The sequence below is a fragment of the Diceros bicornis genome, chromosome 29 (genome assembly GCF_020826845.1).
Source record: "Diceros bicornis minor isolate mBicDic1 chromosome 29, mDicBic1.mat.cur, whole genome shotgun sequence".
NCBI lineage: Eukaryota > Metazoa > Chordata > Mammalia > Perissodactyla > Rhinocerotidae > Diceros > Diceros bicornis.
In genome coordinates this window covers 34,786,373-34,812,072 of record NC_080768.1, presented here as the reverse complement: position 1 = coordinate 34,812,072, position 25,700 = coordinate 34,786,373, and the positions used below count along the sequence as shown (strand labels likewise).

Genomic DNA, 25,700 nt, shown 5'->3' with positions numbered 1-25,700 from the left:
TTTTTACTTTATTTTTATGGTGTATCACATTAATTGATTTTCATATGTTAAACCAACCTTGCATTCCTGGGATAAATCCCACTGGATCATGGTATATAATTCTTTTTATATGTTGCTGGATTCAGTTTGCTAGTATTTTTTTTGAAGATTTTTGCATCCATATTAATAAGAGATATTAGCCTGTGTTTTCTTTATTTGTGATGTCCTTGTCTGGTTTGGGTATCAGGGTAAAAATGGCTTCATAGAATGAGTTTAGAAGTATTCTCTCCTGTTCTATTTTTTAGAAGAACTTGTGAAGAATTGGTTTCAGTTCTTTAAACATTTGGTAGAATTCACTAGTGAATTCACTAGCCCACCTGGGCGTGTGCTTTGTGGGTAGTTTTTTTATTACCAATTCAATCTCTTTACTTGTTATAGGTCTATTCAAATTTTCCATTTCTTCTTGAGTTCGTTTTGGTAATTTGTATCTTTCTAGGAATTTGTCCATTTCACCAAAATTACCTAATTTATTAGCATACAATTATTCACAGTATTCCATTATAATCCTTTTTATTTCTGTAAGATCAGTAGTAATGTCCCCTGTTTCATTTCTGATTCTAGTAATTTGAGTCTTCTCTCTTTTTTTTCTGGGTCAATCTAGCTAAAGGTTCATCAGTTTTGTTGATCTTTTCAAAGAACCAGGCTTTAGTTGCACTGATTTCCTCTATTATTTTTCAATTCTCTATTACATTAATTTCCACTCTTATTTTTATTATTTCCTTCTTCTGCTTGCTTTAGGTTTAGTTTGCTCTTCTTTTTCCAGTGTCTTGAGATGGAAGGTTAAGTTATTGATTTGAGATCATTCTTCTTTCTTAATATAGGCATTTACAGCTTTCAATTTCCCTCTGAGCACTACTACTTTAGCTGAATCTCCTAAGTTTTGGTATGTTGTGTCTTCATTTCCATTCATCTCAAAGTATTTTTTATTTCCCTTTTGATTTCCTCTCCAACCTGCTGGTTATTTAGGAGTGTTTTATTTAATTTCCACATATTTGTGAGCTTCCCAAAGTATTTCCTGCTATTTTCTCCCTCCCTCCCTCCCTCCCTCCCTTCTTTCTTTCTTTCTTTCTTTTTTCCCCCAAAGCACCAGTAGATAGTTGTATGTCATAGTTGCACATCCTTCTAGTTGCTGTATGTGGGACTCGGCCTCAGCATGGCGGGAGAAGCGGCGCGTTGGTGCGCACCCGGGATCCGAACCCGGGTCGCCAGCAGCAGAGCGTGTGCACTTAACCACTAAGCCCAGGGGCTGGCCCTCCTGCTATTAATTTCTAATTTCATTACATTATGGCTGGAGAACATATTTTGTATTATTTCTATCCTTTTTAAGATTTGTTTTATGGCTGGCATACAGTTTATCCTGGAGACTGTTCAATGTGCACTTGAGAAGAATGTATATCCCGTCGTTCAGTGGAGCGTTCTCAAGATGTCTATTAAGTCTAGTTGGTTTACAGTGTTGTTCACATCATCTATTTCCATGTTGATCTTATGTCTAGTTGTTCTATCCATTATTGAAAGTGAGGTACTAAAGTCTCTATTATTATTGAATTGTCTATTTCTCCCTTTATTTCTGTAAGTTTTTCCTTCATTTATTTTGGTATTTTGTTATTAGGTGCATATATATTTCTAATTGTTATTATCTTCCTGATCAATTGACCTTTTTACCATGTCCCTCTTTATCCCTAGTAACATTTTTTGTTTTAAAGTTTACTTTGTCTGATGTTAGTATAGCCATTCTAGCTTTCTTCTAATTACTGTTTGCATGATAATTTCTTTTTCCATCCTTTTATTTTCAAGCCATTTGTATCTTTAAATCTGAAGTGTGTCTCCTACAGATAGCTAAGAAAAACCTACTACTCCTATGTTTCTCCTTTACTCTCACACTACTACCACATTCACAACACTTCTGATACAATATGTGTGGGGTTTTTTTCCTCACACTAAGCAATTCTGCACCACCAGCTGGGTGTCTTACAATTTAACTCAATTTTGACACTATCTTCCCGGATATAGCATTAGATCCCACAGGTTAGGGGCTCAGTCCCATGAGACTGCCTCCCACTAAGATGCACAAGTAGTAGGTCCGTAGGTTACCCACAACTTATGTCTGACTTGCTACAAATTAGAGGTTCCACTGACCTTCTCCCCCTTAGATTTGATTATTTGCTAGAACATCTCACAGAAGTCAGGGAAACACTTACAGTCATGCACAACATAACGACATTTCAGTCAACAACAGACCACATATACAACAGTGGTCCTTTAAGATTAGTACCATAGGTACTAGGTGTGTAGTAGGCTATACTATCTAGGTTTGTGTAAGTATACTCTGCGATGTTCGCACAATAACGAAATAGTCTAACAATGCATTTCTCAGAATGTATCCCCATTTTTAAATGACACATGACTGTACTTACATTTACCAGTCTATTAAAGGATATGATCAAGGATACAGATGAACAGCCAGATGAAGAGATACACAGTGCGAGGTCTGAGAGGGTCTCAAGTGCAGGAGCTTCTGTCCCCGTGGAGTTGGGGTGCATTATCCTCCCAGGATGTGGATGTGTTCACCAACCTGGAAGCTCTCTGAACCCCATACTATTGGTTTTTTTTGTGTGTGTGTGTGAGGAAGATCAGCTCTGCGCTAACATCTGCCAATCCTCCTCTTTTTTTCCTGAAGAAGACTGGCCCTGGGCTAACATCCATGCCTATCTTCCTCCACTTTATATGGGACGCCGCCACAGCATGGCCTGCCAAGCGGTGCATTGGTGCACACCCGGGATCCGAGCCGGCAAACCCCGGGCCGCCGCAGCGGAGCGCACGCACTCAACTGCTTGCACCACCGGGCCGGCCCCTATTGTTTTTTTATGGAAGCTTCCTCCTGTAGGCATGATTGATTATTAACTTCATTTCCAGCGCCTGTCTCCTCTCTTGAGAATGGGAAGTGGAGCTGAAAATTCCAAGCTTCTAATCATGGCTTGGTCTTTCTGGTGACCAGTCCCATCCAGGAGCCATCCAGGAGACCACCTAGAGTCACTTCCTTAGAACAAAAGACAATCCCATCACCCAGTAAATTCCAAGGGATTTAGGAGCCCTGTGTTGGGAACTAGGGTCACAGGCCAAATATTAGAACAAAAGATACTCCTAGTGCTCTTATCACTTAGGCATTTACAAGGGTTTTAGGAGCTCTGTGCCAGGAACCCACGGCAGAGAACAATATAAATATTTTTTCTATTATCTCACATAAGCATATAGTCGAGTCTTTTTTTTTAATCTAGTCTGACAATCTCTTTGATTGGATTGTTTAATCCATTTGCATTTAATGGTATTATTGATATAGCTGGATTTACATCTGCCATTTTACTTTTTTGTTTTCTATATCTCATGTCTGTTTTTGTTCCTCTATTCTTCCTTTACTGCTTTCTTTCGTATGAAGTGAATATTTTCTAACATAGCATTTTAATTTATTTAATGAGTTTATATATGTGTGTGTACGTATGTATATATATATATACATATATATACATATCTTTCCTTGACCACACCCAGCTGTTCAAGCTCCACAAATTTCCAGCTGATTTATCTACTGTTTTCAACAAGACCCTGGGACATAAATGGCTCCACAAACTGATTCAATCAAATTTGGGTTTCCTGGAGGGGATATTTACCCAAGTCAGTGTTTGAGATTTGTTCTGACCCCAAAGGGCTCCTCCCAGCCATCTCTTTCCTTGGTTCTCTCCAGCAAACTAGCTGGCCTACAGTTAGTTCATATCTCTAATCAATCTACCAGTTTCCTCCCAGGTGCTTTTAGCAACAACCTCCACAGTTTTTGAGAATATCCTTAGGCTTCAGCTTCTCCACACTCTGTTGCAAATAAAGTCAGTTCCTTTGGGAAAAGATTAGGAGCTACCTGTTTTACAGCATGCTTCTGCCTCCAGATAAGATGTTTGCACCATGCTCTGCAGCTAGGTTGGAGACAACGGTGTGCTTCTCTGAGAGACACTCCTGCTTTAAGAGCTGAGCACCTAGCGGAAAAAGGGCAGCAGCCTCAGGGCTTCTCAGCTTGCCTTACAAGCCAGGGTAAGGGTGATTAGAGCACCAGTATTCTCAGCAGTGCCCTGCCCAAGGTAAAGCCTCCATCCCCACAGTAGGGATGGGGCAGAGGAAGGGAAACACCACTGCTTGGCCACGCTTACCCAGAACTTGGCCTCAGCAACGGTAGCTGGGGCAAGATGAGAAATGTTAATGTGCTGCCCCTCCCAGGATGATAACCTCTGACTGGGACCTGCAGGAAGAAGGAGCCCTGTTTTCTTGGCTGTGCCAGTCTGGAAGAGAGTTTTTGTCTCACTAAGCTGGGAGAGGGGAGGAATGGAGTAGGTCTTGGTTCAGACAGCACAGAGTCTCACTGTTCTTACTGAGTTTGAGTAAATTTTCTGGAATAAATGTTTCTTCATTTGCTATAATCCCTAAGACCATTTCCAGAGACTTTAATTGGTTGTGTTTTTTAAATAGTTTTCACCAGTTTCACTGGGGACTGGGTCCACAGAGCTCCTCATGCTGTCATGCCAGAACTGGAACCTGGCATTATTTTGAACTTATTTTATATATTATTCTAAGGTTGTGAAAGTATTTATAATTATCTTAATATTGTTAGGAACCAAGATTTTCCATACGAGAAAAGTAATAAATATAATCAAAGAAGTAAAAATAATCTGTAATGTTAAATTTGAATATAAACATGAACTCATTTTTCTATTTAAAAATACTTATTTTATAACTCTGTCCCTTGAAAAGGTCCAGAATCCATGACAACACAATAGCAATCAGAACACCTAGCACTCAAATACAACCTCTGTACCAGTTATTAAGCTACTGTCTCTCAGCTCCAAACACAGCATTCTATAATTGGCTCTGTGACGCAGCATTGGGAGTCTGCAAACATTTCTCCTGTGCCACTTGCTTCCTATTTGATTCTGCCAATACACGGCATTAGGTTTGAGGAGGGGGGAATGGACTCGCTCCTTCCTGTTTGTTTGCTTCCTTGCTGTTTCTGTCAGCATCAGCCCAGCAATGCCCTTCAGCCTGGAGGCAGCAGTCAGTAGCAGTCTCCAGATTTTTCTGGTTTTCCCAGAACTCCCACAGAGGTACCAGCACCAGCTAGGCAGTGCCTCCTCCTGGGTTCCAGCTCCACCAGGCCATTCTTTCAAGTTTCCAGGTTCTAATAACTCCCAGCTCTTCTCTTTATTCCTCAGCCCTAGGAGTTGTAGCTATTTCCTGCCATTACTATCTTCTGTGTTACTTCCATTTTCTCTTTTTGCCTTTTCAGATCTCCAATACTGATGTAATTAGTTTCCTAAATCAAATTCTCTCTTATAAAAGGACTAGTGTAGGTTCTGTTTTCCCGCCTGGATTCTGACATATACAGCTTCTAAATATAATTCTCCATTTAAAAAGAATCAACCTTTCTTAAAGGAACGGCTGATTATATGTCTGAGACAGAATATACACAAAATGAGCCTGGAACATCTTGTACCAAAAATCAAGGAAGCTGTCAAAAATCAATGGGTCACAGGCCAGCCCATGGCTTAGCGGTTAAGTGTGTGCGCTCGGCTACTGGCGGCCCGGGTTCAGATCCCGGGCATGCACCGACACACCACTTCTCCAGCCATGCTGAGGCCGCGTCCCACATACAGCAACTAGAAGGATGTGCACTTATGACATGCAACTATCTACTGGGGCTTTGGGGAAAAAAAGGAGGAGGATTGGCAATAGATGTTAGCTCAGAGCCAGTCTTCCTCAGCAAAAAGAGGAGGATTAGCATGGATGTTAGCTCAGGGCTGATCTTCCTCAGAAAGAAAAAAAAACATCAATGGGTCACGTCAAAAGGACTTAGAAGCCAAGAAGGGGCTCCCACTGGCATAATATGGGAACATTTAAGCAATAAAAAGAATGACTGCAACTGATTGAACACATCCAAAATATTGAATACATACATATATTATGTAAACGAACTCATAATGATACTTAAAAAAACAAATGAGAAACACAGTTCCTCTTCTATAACTTTAATGGAGTTTAGAGAAGAATGAAAATTAAATCTTCTGTCTTATCCTAGGAGTCTTTTTTTTAAAAAGATGGATCAATATCTTTACCTTGATTGTGACAGTAGTCACATGACTGTAGGCATTTGTCAAAACTCACAGAACTATATCTTTAAAAAGGTAAAATTTACAGTACGTTAAATATACCATAATTTTTTAATGAAAAAAAAGAATGTACTCAATGAAGTGGTAAAAATCATATAATTTTATTGTCTTAATAAAAAAGGTTGTCTTCACTTTTTTTCCCCTTTTGGAGAAAATGGAACAAATCTAAAAATATCCCCAGTAACAATGAAAGTCTGCAGCTCATGGCCCTGCTAACGTGACACTAATTCTATGAAATAGCATTTGGTTTAACAGGAAACTGGCTGAAGCTGATCTCTGTTCTATACATCAAGTTGCCAATTTTGTCATGTACCTAACTCTTTCCTTTTTTGGTGAGGAAGATCAGCCCTGAGCTAACATCCGTGCTAATCCTCCTCTTTTTGCTCAGGAAGACCGGCTCTGAGCTAACATCTGTTGCCAATCCTCCTCTTTTATTTTCTTCCCCAAAGCTCCAGTAGATAGTTGTATGTCATAGTTGCACATCCTTCTAGTTGCTGTATGTGGGACGCGGCCTCAGCATGGCCGGAGAAGCGGTGCATCAGTGCGCGCCCAGGATCCGCACCCGGGCCGCCAGTAGCGGAGCGGGCACACTTAACCCCTATGCCACGGGGTCGGCCAGTACCTAACTCTTTATAAACTTTTTATTTGTTGTTGACTGAAACTAGACAAACGTGATAAAAGATGATGTAAACTAGAAAAGATAAAAGGTTTTTGCAAGGATAATAATGTGAATTAAAATTTTTATAGCAAAGGAAATTTGATTAAAATTATGCAAAAAGATAATAAATTTATTTAATTTCTTCTAAGAAGAAATACCTAAATCTCAGATGAAGGCTAGAACCAACCCCTTTCATATTTATCTTAGAATTAACTAGTTTTGTAAGAAGTGGATATATGGTTAAATTTACAAAGTGACTTACCAGCATGCACCCAAAAAATAACCCCAGCCCAAACAAATCTAACAGTAAAGGAATCTAACTTTGCGGGTACTAAGTTCCATTTACAAATTTGTTTAAATTTTTCACAAGAATTAGACAAAAATTATTGGAAAAATACATTATAAATTATTTTTATAGCTACATATTCCAAAATCACTGGAAAGCAATTTATGCTCCTGTATGACTATCATCACAAAGTTTTTATTTTCAATCTCATCTGGATCTCTTCCATGCTTCTCTACAATTCCTCCCTTTCTCCTATGTAGCACCTGTTTCAAACATATATCATATCAAATTCCCAGCTTACCCCATCCCACTTCCTTTACTCTCAGATGACCTAGCCTCCTACTTCACCAAGAGCTATAAACTCCCTCAACGTCCCTCCCCTCCAACTCCAAACTTACTTTTTCCCCCACTAGCTCGGAAGACATTTCTCAGCTCTTCTGCACTTCTTAATCTCCCTCTCCCCAAACCATATTCCACTCTTTTGTTCTCATCTTCTCAATCTACTAGGTTACTCTCAGCTTACAAACATATTCAAGCCACCTAATCCTAAAAATCCTTCCCTCAATCCTGGTTCCCAGTCAATGGACCACTTTCCCATTTACTAACAAACTTCTGGAAGTATAGTTTACACTAGTTGTCTTCTCATCCAAACCTCCCAGTTATTACTTTCCTATTATTTGAAACTCCCACCACTAAAGTCATTAACATCTCTTTAATTGGCAAATCCAACAGCTTCTTCTCAGCTCTCGTATCACTTACCTGCAAAATAACTGCGTCCTTGTTTGGTTGCATCACATGACTTTCCTGATTTTCCTCCTGTCTTTCTGAGTCTTCTCTCTCATTGTCTTCTTTTGGACCCTCTTTCTCTGCCACCTATTTTAGACTCTCAAAGATCTCCCCTGGCAACATCACCCAGTTTGGTAATGCAGTTATGCTTCTATTTGATGACTCTCAATCTCCAGCCCCCATCTCTCTCCTGAGCCCAACATCTATTGTTTTTGTTTTTTTGTGTGTGAGGAAGATCAGCCTTGAGCTAACATCCGATGCCAATCCTCCTCTTTTTTTGCTGAGGAAGATTGGCCCTGGGCTAACATCCATGCCCATCTTCCTCCACTCTATTATGGGACGCCGCCACAGCATGGCTTGACAAGCGGTGCGTTGGTGCGCGCCCGGGATCCAAACCAGCAAACCCCGGGCCACCACAGTGGAGTGCGCGCACTTAACTGCTGTGCCACCTGGCCAGCCCCAACCCACAGCTATTGTTTTGCTCCTACAAAAAACAACTCCTAGATGCCACAAAGACTAAACTTCAACACCAAAAAACACAAACAGAAAACCACAAATTTCTCTCTAATCACTTGCAGACATTGCATCCAGAGCTTGCACATTGTAACCACTTGTGACTAACTTGGCTTCCAGCAGAAATGAACTGAAAGCTGTACATAAACCCTTACCAAGTCTTTGTATTTCGTATTTTTTTAAGCTCCTCTATTAACGAATCATTAGTTCTTTTGGTACAAAACTAAACCATATCTTGCCCAAAACACCTGTTCCTCTTCCTTTTTAATTCCTACGAAATCTTTATTCCTATGAAATACTAAAACCTCAGAAGCACCTTCTGTTTCTCCTGCATCCCTCACTTCCAACTGATATATACCTTTGAAAATGTCTCAAATCTATGCAACTTGTATTGAAATGCATCCAAAAAAAAAGATGAGAGAGATGTAATAAAGCAAATACAATAAATGCTAATTACAGAATCTAGGTGGTATTCACTGTAGAATTCTTTCAACTCTTCTGTTTGTTTAAAAATGTTTACAATAAAATCTTGAAAAAACCCTGTCTACAATCAGACACTGTTCAAACGCATGCCCTTTTACTCTCTTCTGAACTACCCTGGGGGCCTAAGTGAGCTCTCTGTCCCCCATTCCTTCCCGTTGTAATCATCCTCCAAGACGGCTCCCAATGATCCCTGCCTCCTGGTGTTCATACCCTTGTGAAGTTGCCTCTGACACTGTACAAGAGTTGGTCTCTATGACCAATAGTATACAGCAGAAGTGATGGTATATCACTTGCGAGATTAGGTTGTAAAAGACTGCGGCTTGAGGCTACCATCTCAGCTCGTGAGCTCGCACTCTCCGTCTCTCTCTCTCTCTCATGACTTATTCTGAGGGAACATGTAAATCACCTGGGATCTTGTTAAAATGCACATTCTGGTTTGGCAGGTCTGGGGCATTTCCAGCAAGCTCCTAGGTGATGCAGATGCTGCTAGTTCAGGGATCAAACTACAGTGCTGCAAGTATAGCTAACAAGGTAAGAAAAGAAAGAAAGCAAGGAGCAGTAGATTTCCATTTTTTTCCCTGCCATATTTCTGTACTTTAATACAGTCAAATCTTTGTAGTGGTTCAGTGCAACATCACCTTAATATATTCAATTCTATAGAGCAGTGCTTCTCAAACGTGCGTGTGCATATGAATCACCTGGGGAACTTATCCAACTTCAGCGGTAAGTCTGGAGCAGGAAATCCTGAGTCTACATTTCTAACAACCTCCAAATGACACTGAAACCTCTGGTCCATGGACCACACTTTTTGAGTAGCAAGGTTTTTTAGTTGTTGTTGAGGAAGATTCGCCCTGAGCTAACACCCATGCCAATCTTCCTCTATTTTTCAGTATGTGGGCTGCCAGCACAGCATGGCTAACAGAGCAATGTAGGTCCATGCCGGAACGGAACATAACCACTAGACAACCTGGGCCACCTTGAGTAGTAAGGCTTTAAAAGGCTCCTATACCCTTTTTTTTTTTAGTTTGACATATCTGATTATATAAAAATGTAAAAAATATGTCAAAAACCACAATAAAGTTAAAAAAACAACAAATTTGGGGAAAAAAATTTGCCACATCTGTGACAACATGCATAACTTTTGCATTAATTTTCTGCTGCTGCATAAGACATTACCATCCTATACTGTTCAAGTTTCAGAAACATCAACCTGAAAGATAAACTCTTGGGATGGTTTACAAAGGCCCATTACACATTCTAGCTTTATCTCCAACTACTACAGCACCGACACCCACTCTATATGCACACCTACACTCAACCATACCTTACAACTCCCTGCATAATACTAAAATCTTATCTTCTCTAACCTTACTCCAAAAACACACTTTTGTTTTAATAATACAGCAAGCCCAAGTAGAAGTCATCAGTTTAACGGTCCTCTCCTCTTTCCCTTCAACTGACCTTCGGTCTAGTTTGCTACTTATAGGCCAAGCATTTTATCACTCTACTCTAACATGGGACTAAACTCCCATGGCCTACTTCTTCCAGATTTAGACAGAGAAAATATGGACCTTTCTTCACAATTAAACTTTTATTACTACATGTTTTTTCTCATGCAATTTTTTAAAGATATAACTAACAAACCATGAAACTCACCCTTTTAAAAGTGTACAATTCAATGGTTTTTAGTATATTCAAAATTGTGCAATCATCACCACTACCTAATTCCAGAATATTTTCATCATCCCCAAAAGAAATCCCATACCCTTTATTTATCATCCCCAACATCCCTAATGCCCCAGCCCCTGGCAACCACTAATCTTTCTCTCTACAGATTTGCCTATTCTGGACATTTCATATAAATAATATGTGGTCTTTGTGACTGGCTTCGTTCATGCAGCATGATGTTTTCAAGGTTTTTCCAGGTTGCAGAATGTATCAGTACTTCATTCCTTTCTACAGCTAAATAATTTCATTCTACGAATATACCATATTTTATCTATTCATCAATTGATGGACATTTGGGTTATTTCCTTTTTTGGCTGTTATGAATAAAGCTGCTATGAACATGCGTACACAAGTTTTTATGTGGACATATGTTTTTAGTCTTCTTGGTTATATATCTAGGAGCAGACTTGCTAAGTAATATGTTAACTCTATGCTTAATGTTTTGAGGAATTGCCAAACTACTTTCCAAAGCATTGAACCATTTTACATCCTCACCAGCAACGTATGGGAATTTCACTACTACATTTTCAACCAATGAGGATGTTATAAATCCCGAACGAAAAAAGAGGTGTGCCCCCCACCATATAACAATAATTCTCTACTAGGAATACCGCATTAACAAAACAGAAGTGTATTTCCGGCAGGAAAAAAATGTTATAGGGTCGGAGTATATTGAGCAAGTGAGTTAACCTCTCAGTGCCAACGGTTCTTTAATCGTAAAATAGGGACGCTGCAATGACATTTACGTTACAGTCGCCTTGAAATTAAATAAAACAATCCAGGTAAAGGTGCTTTGATTGGTGCGTAAAGGTGACTGATTATGCGTGATTCAGTCCTGGGCAAAGCATTAAGGGCAAAGGGCTAAATGCTCAGCTTCCTCCCCTCCCTTCGTGTTCCTTATCCGCGGGAGGGGTTCTGAGTGACGGCGGGGGCTGCAGCCACCTCCCTTCTCGGGGAGAGCCGGCCTGATGATCCACGCAGGATAAACTGTTAGAGCTCGAAAAGCAGAGCCAGGTCCCCCCAGCCCAACATCCTTCCAAGGCGAGAGATTCCGCATCCTGCTACTTAGCTTAGCAAGCCAGCGCAGGATTTTTTCCTTTTTTAATGGTAATAGACACATTTATTATGGTCGCAGCAGAAGAGGAGGGGCAAAGAGAACACAAGCATATTCTGCCACCCACGATCCCAGTCTGTCTCTCCAACCCCCTCATAAGGAAAACAAATATGAAACCCGATCCATTACGAACTCTGGAGGTGTATCAATCGCAAGGGTCCTCACCTCCCCAAACTCCCCTATCGGATCTCCCCTGGGAGATGGCGCAAAGCTTACCTGGTGGCTTCCTCCAGCTCGCCCCGGCTCCGGCCAGGCGCCTCCAGAGGGATAGTAGCCATCGCTTCCTCCGCAGTCTTCCGGCCAGGTGGTCTCAGCCGGGCCGCCCCCGCGCACCCGCCAGGAAATGGGAGGCTGGGGAGGTTCAGGGCGAGGAGGATATAAGGGCGGAGGTGGGTGCACGGGCACATCTCCAACCCCAGGTCCGTAGTAGCGGCCATAAGACGGACCGTCACTGGGGCCGTACCCCGAGCGCCTCAAGGCCGACATGGGCTCCACTGCCCCGAAGCGCTTCCCGCCCCCCACGGCCGGCCCATTGCGCAGGCGCCTGCGGCCGGGAAGGACTGGACAACAGTGAGGGGGGGGTCGGCCGACAACAGCCAATCCGAGGCCCCGTCCCGCCCCTTCGGCTGCCGAGTCCTGAGAGTGAAGGGAACAAGGTCGGTGAGTCTGGGGTCTAGGAAGCGGGAAAATGAGGGGCGGCGCCGTGTTCCTTAAAAGAGAGAATAAATTTTCGCACCATCTATCCAACCTAAATTCCTCCTTTTCTCAACAGGGATGGAGAAAGGGTGTCCCAGGACCGCCCGACGGTCCCGCCTCTTCCTGAGGACGGGCACGTGATGCCGGAAGTGGGTGGCGGTAATATGGAGGAGTTTCCGGCAGGCCCCGGCGGCTGAAAGCCGGGGCAGAAGTGCTGGTGCTGGTCCGGGTTCGTGTCCCGGTCCCGCCCAGGCGGCGACTGCGGTAGGAAGAAGGAGGTGTTGCACGCGCTGGCCCGCCGCCGCTATACATTGCAGCCTTATCTCAGCTCAAAATGAACTATATGCCCGGTACCGCCAGCCTCATCGAGGACATCGACAGTGAGTAGCCTGTCTCCTCCGGGTGAAGTCTGGGAGTCTGGGGTGAGACCCTTCCTCCTGGGCAGGTGCCTCTTCGGAGGGAGCTCGTAGAATGAGTCTGGGGCCGGGGGGACAGTGTGGTTTTAGCACAGCTCTGGATGTTCGGCGTTGACATCCTCCACGGGATGGAGGAGCCACGGGACACACCGTTTGGCCACCTCCTAGCCTACTATCTCTGCCCTGCCCCTCGCAGCCTCCGCCAGTCCCCGGTCTGGTGAGGCACAAGCTGTAGAATTCATTCCGGCTGCCGAAGGACGCGGCTGCTGAGGCCCAAATACGCAAGTTGCGCCTCCCGCCCCGGTCCACTATCTTGCACCTGCGGTATTTCGAAGTACCAGATTGTTACGGGTGGATGGATGAGAATACTTAGAGAAAGCATTCACCAAGAAACGAAAACAGTCAGACAACAGCAATTGGACTTAATTGCAGTAAACATAGGCTTTATGCTGTGTGGCCATTTGCAATCTTCTTTTACAGTGAGAGTCTTGAGCACGTTCAGGTTATGGTAGTAGAGACCGCTACCAGACAAGATCTTGACTTTTCTGGAAAGGCTGAGTCACCTCAAACTTCTTTTCTTTTGTTAGACAATTTTCTTTTGCTTTTACTGAGAAGACCTCTCTTATTGTTAGTCATTGTCTTGAAGAGGAGCTCAGTCCTGTAAAAAAGAGAAGCCACTTAGGGTTGTCCTGTCTTTCCTTTTTCTAAGCTCTCATCTGTGAATTATTCCTCAAGCAACATTTTTTAAATCGTTTTAATTGTGTGATCTGTCTCATTAACTTGTGATTGCTGCCAAATGGTTTACATACAATTCCAAACAAGTTACAGCTATATCTACAGTTAGTATGTATGCAAATTGAAGAGTAAGTCTATGATGAAATTCTCTTTTTATCGTTGTCTGAAATCATTTTTTAAATCCAAACTAGTGATTTACCTATTGAAGGAAAATTTAATGTAAACTGGACCAAATTCATATATAAGTAACCACTGTACTGTGTCTGCATTGTGTAAGCCTATCTGTATTGTGTAATGAAATGTTCAATTTTAGTTGCATGAGAATGCCCTTTTGCCCTCACCTCTCTTGTTATATATCTGAATTATTCGAGGCCCCTAACACATTCTGCCATTTTACTAAAAATAATTTTTATTCTCAAGTCCTCTAACCCCTTCTTTGTAGGTTCCAAGCCCCCTCCTTTACTGAAAAGTTTGAAGCCATTTCGTATGCCCCTTTCACTGCCTCCTTCACACACGCACGCTTTCCTCCGCTCTCCTCTGTCTTTCTGTATTTTCACCCATCCTCTCATTTGAATAGGAAGTATTCCTCCCTTTCAGTTTGTGTCTTTTATTATCCTTTCCTCCCACTGCTTCTGGAAATTTCTTCTATTGATATCCTTTTTTTCTCATATGTCCTCTCTTTCTCCTCCTGTATCCTTCCCTTCATGTATGTTCTTGTCTATCCAACTGAATTTTTTTCTCAGTTGTGTCTCCCCATCAAACTCCCGTCCCTTTTTCTATATCTTTACCCACAAATCTCTTGAGTCACCTCCATTTTGTCTCTACTTCCTGACCACCTGCCATAGACCACCTGTATTATCCCTGAAATCTGAATTTTGTTGTCAACACATCACTGAAGCTGCATTATTAAAAGGCATCAGTTTGATGTACTCTTCTGAGCTCTTCCTGCCCCTCTGCAGCATTGTGATACTATTACCACTGGATTCTTAATTCTCTTCTCTTGATTTCTCCAACAATGATCCTTACTCATTTTCTTACCTCTCCGACTATTACTCTTCCCTAAAATAGATGGTCTCGGGTTTCATCTTTGGCCAGCTTCTTTCTTTAAATCTCTGGGGACTCTCCTGGACTTAAATAGTTTTATATTAGCTCTTTGTGGACTTATCCAACATTGCTCTAATTCTGACCTCTTTGGCATTCCAGTCTTACATTTCCAGCTGCCTGTTGACTTGTCTACATAGGTGTCCTGGTAGCACCTCAGAATCACCAACAGCTAATAATCTTGCAGCCTGAGCTTGCTTCTTTTACTCCCAACTTCCCTAAGTGGTCCTCCCTGTCATGGGACTCAAAATCCATACATCATCTTTACCTCATCTCTTCAGCACCCCACTCTCTCACACATACCCACGTATACAAACTCAATTAGTTGACAAGTCCCATCACTTATAACTGCACAGTCTCAGTCGTCTCATCCTCTCCCTTCTCATCTCTACCTTGGTTCAGGTCTCTTCTTCACGTCTCAGACTCTGGGAATAGCCTCCTAAGTGCTCTCCCTTTCCTACCAGTTCAATCTTCAGTGTTTTCTTATTCCCTATGATGTCAAATCCAAACTCAGCGTGCTCCCAGGACTTTTCTGACTTTGTCTCCTGTTATTTCCCTTCACACCCTCAACTTTTAGCCAAACATTGATACATAACCCTTTTTTTTCTCCTTTCTAAATTACAGATTTCCCTCCCCTTCCCCTTCCCTGTTACTCTTCCCATGGCCAAAACTTAACTACCTTTCAAGGTCCAACTCAGATACTTCCTCCAGCTAGGTATAGTTTCTCTCAGTCTCATGTAATTAAGATTTGCTTTCTTGTGGCTCTTAATTATAGCCCAAGGAAGACTAAATTCCTTCAGGGAAGAATCAGTGTCTTGTTTCTCTGGTCTGCATCTAGAAAGTACTTTATGCATGGTATTAAAGAAATGAATGAATGAATTTTGCCAGCTATTCTAGTGACTGGCTTATTGTCATTCTTCAGTATCAGCTCAGAGTCACCTCTTCAGAGAGGTTTTCCCTAGCCATCTCTCTTCTGTAGCTACTTCCCCTGTCTCTTCATACTGTCTTGCTATCTTGTTTATTATTGCGTTTTACTAATCACAATAGCTCATTTTTTATTTGTTTGCCTTCCTTCACCAGGAATATAAGTTCATAAAGTTGGTGACTTTCTGAGTCTTATTCTCTACTGTACGTCTACGCCCCAGAACAGCACATAGTTCTCAATAAATATTATTGAATTTTTGCTCTAACTTATTATCAGCATCCTCATTTGACATGTCCGAGGCATTGTTTTTATTTAAAACCTTCCCTGATTCTAAAGTGTTAAATGGAACCTCTTCTAAGTTGAGGTGAAAATAATTCTAGAATTAAGATCATAAAGATTATCTAGACTAAATGTCTCAATTTGCAGATATAGAAACTGACATGACACTGAGAGGATTTAACTGTCAAGCATCAGCGTCTAGAGCCAGTCAGTCAGGCTTCTGACTGCTCAGCCAGGCCTTTTCCCACTGTGCGACACTGCTCTGATTCTTGTCACCACTGATCTTCTAAACCCAGAGCTGTCTTGGTCCTCCCTCTAATTTCCCAATGAACTTCTCTATAAATACATTAGAAGGGGAAGTAATAGAGCTTAAACTGCTATTACCTTTATTTTTGTTGTTACCCTGTAAACTCACTGAAGGTGTTTTTTAAAGATCTTTTTTCCTCTTCCCAGAAAAGCATTTGGTCCTGCTTCGAGATGGAAGGACACTTATAGGCTTTTTAAGAAGCATTGATCAATTTGGTATGTATTAGTTACAGACTGCTCTTATACTCTGGATAATGAGGGCTGCCCATTGTTTTTTTGTGTGTGTTATTTCATATTGAAATTTATTTATCTGCAACTTTTTCACGTGTCTGGCATAATGGAATACTGTTTTGAGTCATTACATCATTGTTTTCTAAATTATGATTAGGTGGTTCAATAGCTTGTATTCATAAGCTTGTATTTCTAAAACTGGTTTTCACTAGAACATAGGATTACAGTGTTTTGGCCTATTTTATTTTCCCCACTAGAGGGAGCCAAATGATAGACATAAACTCAATCCACTGAAAAGGTTGCTCATTTTATGTTGGCTTGGGTGTAACTACTCTTCAAAGCACTTGCTGCACTGAAGGTAATCCCTCCCTGTCCGATGAAAATGTGGTAGGAGGCATTTCCTGAAGCTTTTGAGGGACCTCAATATTAAGCTCAAGATACTACACTTAGGGATACATTAGACTCAAGAGTCTCCATCTCTGTTTTGTATCCACCGTTTTTCTAAAGAGATCTGTATTTGCTTCTGTTTGAAGGAACTTCGCAGTTCATATCAACATTTGCTGGACATCTGCTAGATCAGTGAATTTCAGCATGAGGAAAAACAACATAATTGAAATACTTGTAAGAATGATAGAAGATAAGAGCATAGATATCTGCTTTTCTTCAAATAAGACAATACCAGTTAAAAAAAGAAAAATAATTATTCTTAACAGATTGAAGTTCTAAATTTTAAGTCAAATTCATCAGACTACTTTGAGGGAAAAGTAGTAAATACTGACTTTTTACTCTCAGATTACCAGGTATGGTTATCTGACACAGTGGAAAAATAGGTTATTGCTGTATCATAATCCATGGATACTTGCATTGGGTTAAGTGAATCTTAAGTACTGAAACAAAGTTAAATCTTTGGTAAATCACATACACATACCCATACAACATAAAAACACTGTTTACTTCTAAAAAATCAGAGTTTTAATCTCTGCAGCTGTAGGTTTTAGAGTCTTCTTAGTGCCCTACTTATTTATGTTTTCTTATAGCCATGTTGATATTAGCAATTAACTGATAAAGGAATTTAATTTTCTTAACTTATTCCCACCATCATCCATGTGTTAATGCAACATAATTCCAAATACTCTCTCAGTTTGTAATTGTTTTAAAGTCTCCTACGTGCTATGTCTTGATGAAATAAGAGAAGATTGTTTGAAATTTTAGCTTTTCCCAGAATTAGAAAGTTTGGAAATCATGTTTAGCTAAATCTATTATACTCAAAATAACTGATTGATTGAGTTATGGACCTTTACCCAATAATTTAAACTAAATATCTTTGTTTCTTCCCTATACACTTATAGCTAACTTAGTGCTACATCAGACTGTGGAGCGTATTCATGTGGGCAAAAAATACGGTGATATTCCTCGAGGGATTTTTGTGGTCAGAGGAGAAAATGTGGTCCTACTAGGAGAAATAGTAAGTGAAAACTGTTAAGCTGCTCTGGGTCTTAATAATCATGCTAGTTAGGTTTCTTTTTGTCTTTTCAAGAAGGAAAAATTATATTTTCCACATTTCACCCAGCTTCTCACAGGAAACCGCCAAAGTAGCTTAGGAAAGCTACAGAGAATAATTAACTTTGTTTCAGTGCCTCTTGGCATTTTAAAGATTTTGATCCCATTAGCAGCAAAATATCATTGATTTTACCTGATACCATAAAAAGTATCATCCTATACAAATGTGTTCATTAATATATTATTTCTGTTATCTATACAGCAGAAAATTGAAAAACTTGATACCTATCAAGAGAAGAATAATTCAGTAAAGTATGGTTTATATACATTGGAATATTTTGCAGTCATTTAGACAACAATTACAAGTAGTTTTTCATGACATAAGGTTAATTAGCAGTGTTTGGGCAGGGGAAAGACACATTGCATGTACAATGTGATATCCATGTTTTTAAAGGGGGGAAGGGGAAAGAATGGCTGTAGGAGAAGCCTTTCTGTTAACTCTTCTGAGAATGGAGCTCAGCTTCACCTGGATCCTTAGTTCACAGCCGAGGAGGAGGTACCTGTGTATCTGTGCCAGGAAGACCAGCTGGCAGGTGAAAAGTTAAATCTTCTAAAATGGTGTTACTGTAGGTCTGTGTGTGTGTGTGTGTGTGTGTGTGTACATACATACACACAACCATACATACACACATATGTGTACATATATACATACACAACTATTAGAAAACTATTTTATATATATAAAACTATTAGAAGTACTCAGACATTTTTAAAAGAAAATAAAACTTGATTTCATGTTTTACATGAAACATTTATTTAAAAAGAGAAGTACCTTATTTAAAACCTTTGACTTGATCCTGATTATTGCTTGCTTCTGATTATTCGGTTTGCCAGGAAAATAAAAAAAAAAAACTGTGGCGTTTGCTTAATTTTATCTTTTTGTATTTTGTTTTTAAATTTTTCAATAATGTTTCCCAGTACTTGGCCACATCTTAAGTCATGTTTACAGAAGTCTTTGGAGTGGAGTGGTTTGGTCCATAGCCATTTTTTAACAGTAAGCCATTTGAGACAGTAAGGAGATAATTCTGCCAGGGTCAGCTTGGTGCAGAGACTCATGCTGAAATGGTTAGCTAGAAATGACTAATTAATACTATCAGTACTACCCAAGTGGTGCTATGAAATGTATCAAATACCTTTTTCTAATTTTTAAAATATTTTTGTGGTTGATATTTTTGGTTCACTTTATCATTTCTTGCATATTTAAGCAGCAGCAGTTGTCATCTCCTTGTATTATGTAAACGTTGAAATAAAGCGCTATAGAACCCACGGGTGTGGGAGAGTCAGGGTAGGGAAGGACTGTAAAGTGGTCTGCCAGCATATTAAGAGGGGCTAACTCATCTCTGGGCAGTAGGATTATGAGTGATTATTTTTTCCTTTTTTTATAGTTTTCTGAATTTAATTTTAAAAGAGGAAACGTATTACTTTGCTATCAGGGGAAAAGATTTAAGTTAAAATATTTACATATGCTCTGCTTTGGTTTTATAGTAGCAAACATCACAGAAATGTCTTCCGTGCCAGTTACATTGGCACAAATGTGCCCCTTTGTAGATAGATGTGTATGGGAGGAGAAGTGGTGAACTTGTGTTTGTTCTTGAAGACTCATTGTTTCCTAGGAGCTCTTTTGTGAGAAAAGTGCTCTTTTTTATATGTTATGGTTTGGATGCTGCAGAATTTTTACAGCGGTATCACTGAAGAAATACGGTTTGGGAATGCTTACATAGTTATATGAATCAGTAGTCAGTTTGAAGAAATTAAGTACAACCCTAGGGACACTCATACCCAGAAACCATATAGATTCTGCAAACATTCCGTTGCTTAAGAATTCCTGGATTCTGCTTCAAAGGTGATGATGCACACAGCCTAAAGTAATAAGACTGGTTGTTGGGAAGCAGCATAACCACATGAACAGCTCAATGAATAACATTGAAAAGTCCAAGAGGCAGTACACTAAGCTAAGAACATTATCTTCTCTTCAGCTGCTACCCATGGGTTATGAGGGCAGGTTACACTTGATAATATATATTTTGCTGGGTGCAGTTAACATTTGACCCAGGGCAGGGCTTGCTTATGTAATTTGTGTGGCTTTCATTCTGATCTCTCTGGTGAGAGTCCTCCATCTGATAGTCACGGCCTGTGGGTTCTGAGGCCTTGGCAGTGGAGATGATTATCCAGTGGTAGGCTGGAACATCTGGAGAGTTTGCGTATGTGTCATGCTTTCCCAGAGTTTTATGATTGAAAGTTGTAGAGGAGGATGAGAAATAAGAATACCCTGTCTGTGTAGGCTTTCTGTGTTACAAAAACATAGAATAATACCTGTATGTTCATGTTAAGGAGAGTAAACTCAATCTATAGATAGTAAGATACTTTTATAGTAAGGTTCTGCATTAAAAGATTAGTTATGAAATGTTTATAAGGTGTTCAAAAATAAAAACACTAAGCATATGATGCCATATTAAGTGAAAAAAATTACAGTCAATATTTGCATTGAGGGGGATTTTTTGGAAGGATAGTCACACAAATGTTATCCCTCCATACTGGAATTGTGGATAATTAAAAAATTTTTTCTGCTTGTCTGTTTTCTAAATTTCATAAAATGAGCATGTATTTTTTAAATAAGGGAAAAAATAATTCTTTTATCAAGCAAAAAAATTTTTGCTTGATAAATTAAATTTTTAATTAAAATAGTGGGGGCCGGCCCAGTGGCATAGCGGTTAAGTTCACACATTCCACTTCGGCGGCCCAAGGTTCGCTGGTTTGGATCCTGGGCACAGACCTACTCACCGCTCATCAAGCCATGCCAAGGTGGCATCCCACATAGAAGACCTACAACTCTACAATTATGATACACAACTATGTACTGGGGCTTTGGGGGGAAAAAACAGAAAAAGAGGAAGATTGGCAACAGATGTTAGTGCAGAGCCAGTCTTCCTCAAAATAAATAAATAAAATAGTGGAGAAATATATTGGGGCCAAACTGGTTTAGTAATCTGACTGGTCTGCTCAGGTTTTCTCTAGAAAACTTGTTGCCCTAGAGGAGAAAGGAGTCTTGTGTTATAATTTAAAGACTCCTAGTTAATGCAGCAGAGGGACAGTTTGTTGCCTTTGTGGGGGGAGGGTGCTGCTGCTTTGAGTCAGTATTCTCTTACCTTCTTAATGAGCAACCCCTGGAAATTAAGCTGACTTTGATGATGTAAAAATACAAAACTTATCTAAAGCCATCTTGGCCTCAGTAACTTCTCCCTCGGATTCTCTGAGGTTGGGGAGATGGCTGTTTATAAGAAGCCCTAATTTTTTTTTAAAAGAAAAGTAGTCCTTGACTAATGTAGGACTTGGGATAGCCTAAAGCTTTGTTATTACACACGGCGATACTGTTCCCTATTACCACATTCATATAAGCATGCATGTAGTATGTATGTAGTATGTAGTAGTGGGTATGTGGTGTAGTGGTGTTGCTAGCCATTTCTTTGTAAAACGTCTCTGTCCCTAGGAGAAGGCTATCAGCCCTGTCACAGGTATGAAAAATAACCCGAGCGTGATAGAGGAATCCATTTGCCTTTAGATCTGTAATGTGTTCTATTCTTGGTCATCAGCTGAAGTTTTTCGAACCTGCTTGTTTTGTAGGACTTGGAAAAGGAGAGTGATACACCCCTCCAGCAAGTGTCCATTGAAGAAATCCTAGAAGAACAAAGGGTGGAACAGCAGACCAAGCTGGAAGCCGAGAAGCTGAAAGTTCAGGCTCTTAAGGATCGAGGTCTCTCTATTCCTCGAGCAGATACTCTGGATGAGTATTAAGTCTTTTGCTCAGAGGCTGTTGCTCTTGGGGAGCAGGAGCTGTTACTGAATGAAAGTGACATCCTGGTCACCTCACATGTAGAGACTGCAGAGTTTTGAAAAATCATTTTTATTTTGAATTCTTTCACATATGCAACATGAAGAAATCAGGTGGCTTTTTTTCTCCTTTTTAATAACAAAAGCATTGTTTAAAGAAACGGTGGTATGGACTCCTTTCACACCTCACTTTGGAGCCAGCAGCTACTTCTTCATATTGCTCTTCTCGTTCCAAATTAGAGTTTACAGGAGACGTTCTTCATTTACTTGTAAATAAAATATGAATCTCAAAACTGTCATGTTATTTCCCAAGTTTGAGTTGCCTCCAGTGAATAAAGAAAATTAAGTTTCTGCTCTCAAAGATATAAGCAGTCCATATGCTGGGATTTCCCGCTTCTGTCACAGTTCCAAGTTGCTAGTTACTTATAAAGGAATATTTTCATGCTAAATGTCTTGAGAGTCCTCCCTTCTCCCCTTTGCATGTCTTTATCTGATAAAACAAATTTTCAGGCTTGAGATCCTGCTTCACCAACAGCTATTCCAAACTACGTTCCCATGAGATCCACCATTTTACTAAGGTGATTTTTTTCTCTAAATCTTCTGTTAATTCAGTTAGGTTTTCTAGTACTTTGGATTGAGTCTTGAGCCTCTTATGCTGCCATCAAAAAGGAGCACAAATAAAATGGGGTTTCAGTGACTGATACATCTAGGTTATTCTTGGTCAACATGTATCTCAGCTGATAACCCACCGTGATGCCACTTTTCTGGTATGATGTTGGTTGCATAGTACATGTAACAGACTGTACGTTAAAAGAGTACAGTGTGGTTTAATGGACAATGTACTGAACTAGGAGTGGGAAGACATGGGTTAAAATTCTGACTTTGTTCTCTCTAGCACCGTGGGCTTGAGCAAGTCAGTTATCCTCTCTGATTCTCATTTTTTTAACTGTAGAAGTATTCCAGATACTGACTTTTTATAGTCTGTTGAGCAAAGACATCCTTTTCTTAAGATATTTATATCTAATTCCCATGTCTGAATTATTTTATAGTATTAAATATACTTAACATTTTATGAGCTCAGGTTTTTTAATTTTTTTATAAGATGCATTTTATTTTTTATTTATTTTATTTTTTAAAATTTACCATCTTAACCATTTATTTATTTGTGAGGAAGATCAGCCCGGAGCTAACATCCATGCCAGTCCTCCTCTTTTTGCCGAGGAAGACTGGCCCTGAGCTAACATCCGTGCCCATCTTCCTCCACTTTATATTGGACACAGCCACAGCATGGTCTGACAAGCGGTGTGTCGGTGCACGCCCGGGATCCGAACCCGGGCCGCCAGCAGCGGAGCGCATGCACTTAGCCACTATGCCACGGGGCTGGCCCCTCAGGTGTTTTTAAAACTGCCCAAAATTCCTATAAACCATTTGACTGCTGGGCTATTCATCATTGGGTTATTTTTAAAGTAGATAATTTGTGAAGAAATAGTTGGACTTAATGATTTATCTGGTGTGTTTTGCCTTTCATCTTACTGTTTTAATAGCCAGAATTTGATAATATCTCCCCACACAAAGGGAAAAAAAATCCATCACCAACTTTTGAAAAACAGAGCTATCTTCACCTAACTACTAGAAGATATTCTTGGAGGGTCAGCAGAATTACAGCATCTGTTTTTCTGAGCACCACTGTTTTAGAACATCTGACACCTTCAAGAGATTTGGATTCACTATAGTTATCTTGCTTTTTTCAGCCTCCTTCAAACGGAACTCCAAATGTAATAACAAGAGTTATGATTTATTCTTATGTTAACAAAGAGGAAAAGGGACTTAATTTCCACAATAGGTCAAGAATTTCCAAGCCATAGCAAGGTTTTGATCATTGCTTTCAGACCCTTGTCACACAGACAGCCGCTAAGAACTGGACCTAGGGCCGGCCCTGTGGCTTAGCGGTTAAGTGCGCGCGCTCCGCTACTGGCGGCCCAGGTTCAGATCCCGGGCAAGCACCGACGCACCGCTTCTCTGGCCATGCTGAGGCTGCATCCCACATACAGCAACTAGAAGGATGTGCAACTGACATACAACTATCTACTGGGGCTTTGGGGAAAAAAAGGAGGAGGATTGGCAATAGATGTTAGCTCAGAGCTGATCTTCCTCAGCAAAAAGAGGAGAATTAGCATGGATGTTAGCTCAGGGCTGATCTTCCTCACAAAAAAAAAGAAGAACTGGACCTAAAGACTGAGACTAGACTATGTGCTTCCTTCCTCTGAGTCTCGAGGCTGTTCTCTCAGCTTACCCGCAGCTCTGCCCAGCCCAGGCGTTTTGCAGTTACTGAAATCGGGTGCTTTTTTACTGGACCACTGCTGGTACTCTCTTCTCTTATTATTAGACTTCATATTCAACCTCAATTCATACCTTTGTTTTATCTTAACAGTTTCTTCCAATAGTGGTTCTCATGAGGCTGCTTTCAAGGGACAGATAACGAAGATGAACCGCAGCCCCTTTGCTGATCATCTTTATTCTGGTGTACTTGAGTGCAGCGGCATATCTCTTGCTCTTCCAGCTGTGCTGTTTCTTCTTCCTTGGCCCTTGACCTTACGTTGCTCGCTCTTAGCTAAGTTTATCTGCTCCCCTCGCCCCTCTGATAAACTCCCAACAGGCCCTGAATACTTAGTAGAGCCAGACACCCTTGTATTGTCCTCTGTGGAGGGCTTCTCAGGGAAGCCGTGTCAGTGTAAACCCCAGAGGTACTACACTGAGGTGAAGGCTGGAAAAGGGTCTCATTTTGCTCACAAGAGTATGGGCTGACAGGCTCAGGCAGAGCGTAGTACAGATGGCAGATGGCGTGAGCAGGCAGAGCAGGCACACCAGGCAACTGCTGTGGGCAGTTCCCAGCCTCTAGTCTCAGAGCCATACATGAGATAGACGGCAGCACTGCACAGCTCAAGAAATGGATCTCGGGAATTGTACCTGGCAAGAAATATTAGGCAGTTAACGAACTGTTCCACACCCCCTGCCCCACAAAAAAGAAATTATACATATGTACACATGTGTATGTGTGTACATACCATGGGCCATTTTATCTCCCTCCAAAAGTCATGCTAGGAGATCAGCTCCATCCAACTTCCTTTCCCCCTAGGAACCAGCATTCCCAGTTAGGTATCAAGAAGGCATTCTCATCGTAGATGTTGCAGGCCGATGCTCTAATGCTGAACCAACCCTCCAGCTTTAAGCTAAAACCAACCCTGCTCATAATCAAGGAAAGAAGAACAGGGGACAGTCTAGTCTGAGCCGTCACCTTGGAGTTAATGTGAGCTGAACAGGAATGTCATCTGTGATACAAGCTCACATGCACACGTGCTCTACCAACGCAACTGACTCCTCAAGATCACCCCCAACCTGTTAGGACTACACTAAATCCTAGAGAGGTAAGGTTTTTTCCAGTGAGGCTGAACATGATCAACCTAGTTTAAACCCAGGTTGCAATCTAGGTCTTGAAATGAATTTAGTTGATTATAACCAGCATTTTTTTTTTAACTTGGAATAGAAAATAGAGTGCATCACATATAATAAAATTAGGTTGTGTGTGAAACTTGTTATATGCATGTACACAGATATTGGCAATATAAAATATGTTACTGTGGATAGCTGTCAGAAACATTTGAAAAACACTCCATTAGTTTGTAGTAAATTTTTATATGTTTATTGCAAGTAGGAAAAAAAAGTACATGTCCATTCCCCATCTTTCATCTCAACCCCTGAAAATCACCTGTGCCCTGGATGGGGCTGGAATTTGCTATTCTCTGTGCTTAGAAT

The 25,700-nt window shown here is 40.7% G+C and overlaps 2 protein-coding genes across 3 annotated transcripts in view; one reads left to right on the top strand and one right to left on the bottom strand.

The window, feature by feature from the left end:
* The window catches only part of BAG4 (BAG cochaperone 4), a 33,305-nt gene extending 20,774 nt beyond the window's left edge, over positions 1-12,531 (bottom strand). For both annotated transcript variants that reach the window (XM_058525211.1, XM_058525212.1), the window contains exon 1: positions 12,027-12,531. In XM_058525211.1, the coding sequence (XP_058381194.1) occupies positions 12,027-12,296 (270 nt within the window). In that variant the 5' untranslated portion in view covers positions 12,297-12,531. The remainder of the gene's footprint in view (positions 1-12,026) is intronic.
* A 153-nt stretch (positions 12,532-12,684) lies between these two features.
* On the top strand, positions 12,685-22,184 carry LSM1 (LSM1 homolog, mRNA degradation associated). Its single transcript, XM_058525218.1, has 4 exons — positions 12,685-12,886; positions 16,416-16,484; positions 17,849-17,964; positions 21,681-22,184. Exons 1-4 carry the CDS (start codon positions 12,841-12,843, stop codon positions 21,849-21,851), a joined length of 402 nt encoding a protein of 133 aa, XP_058381201.1. The 5' UTR covers positions 12,685-12,840; the 3' UTR covers positions 21,852-22,184.
* The last annotated feature ends 3,516 nt before the right edge of the window (positions 22,185-25,700 follow it).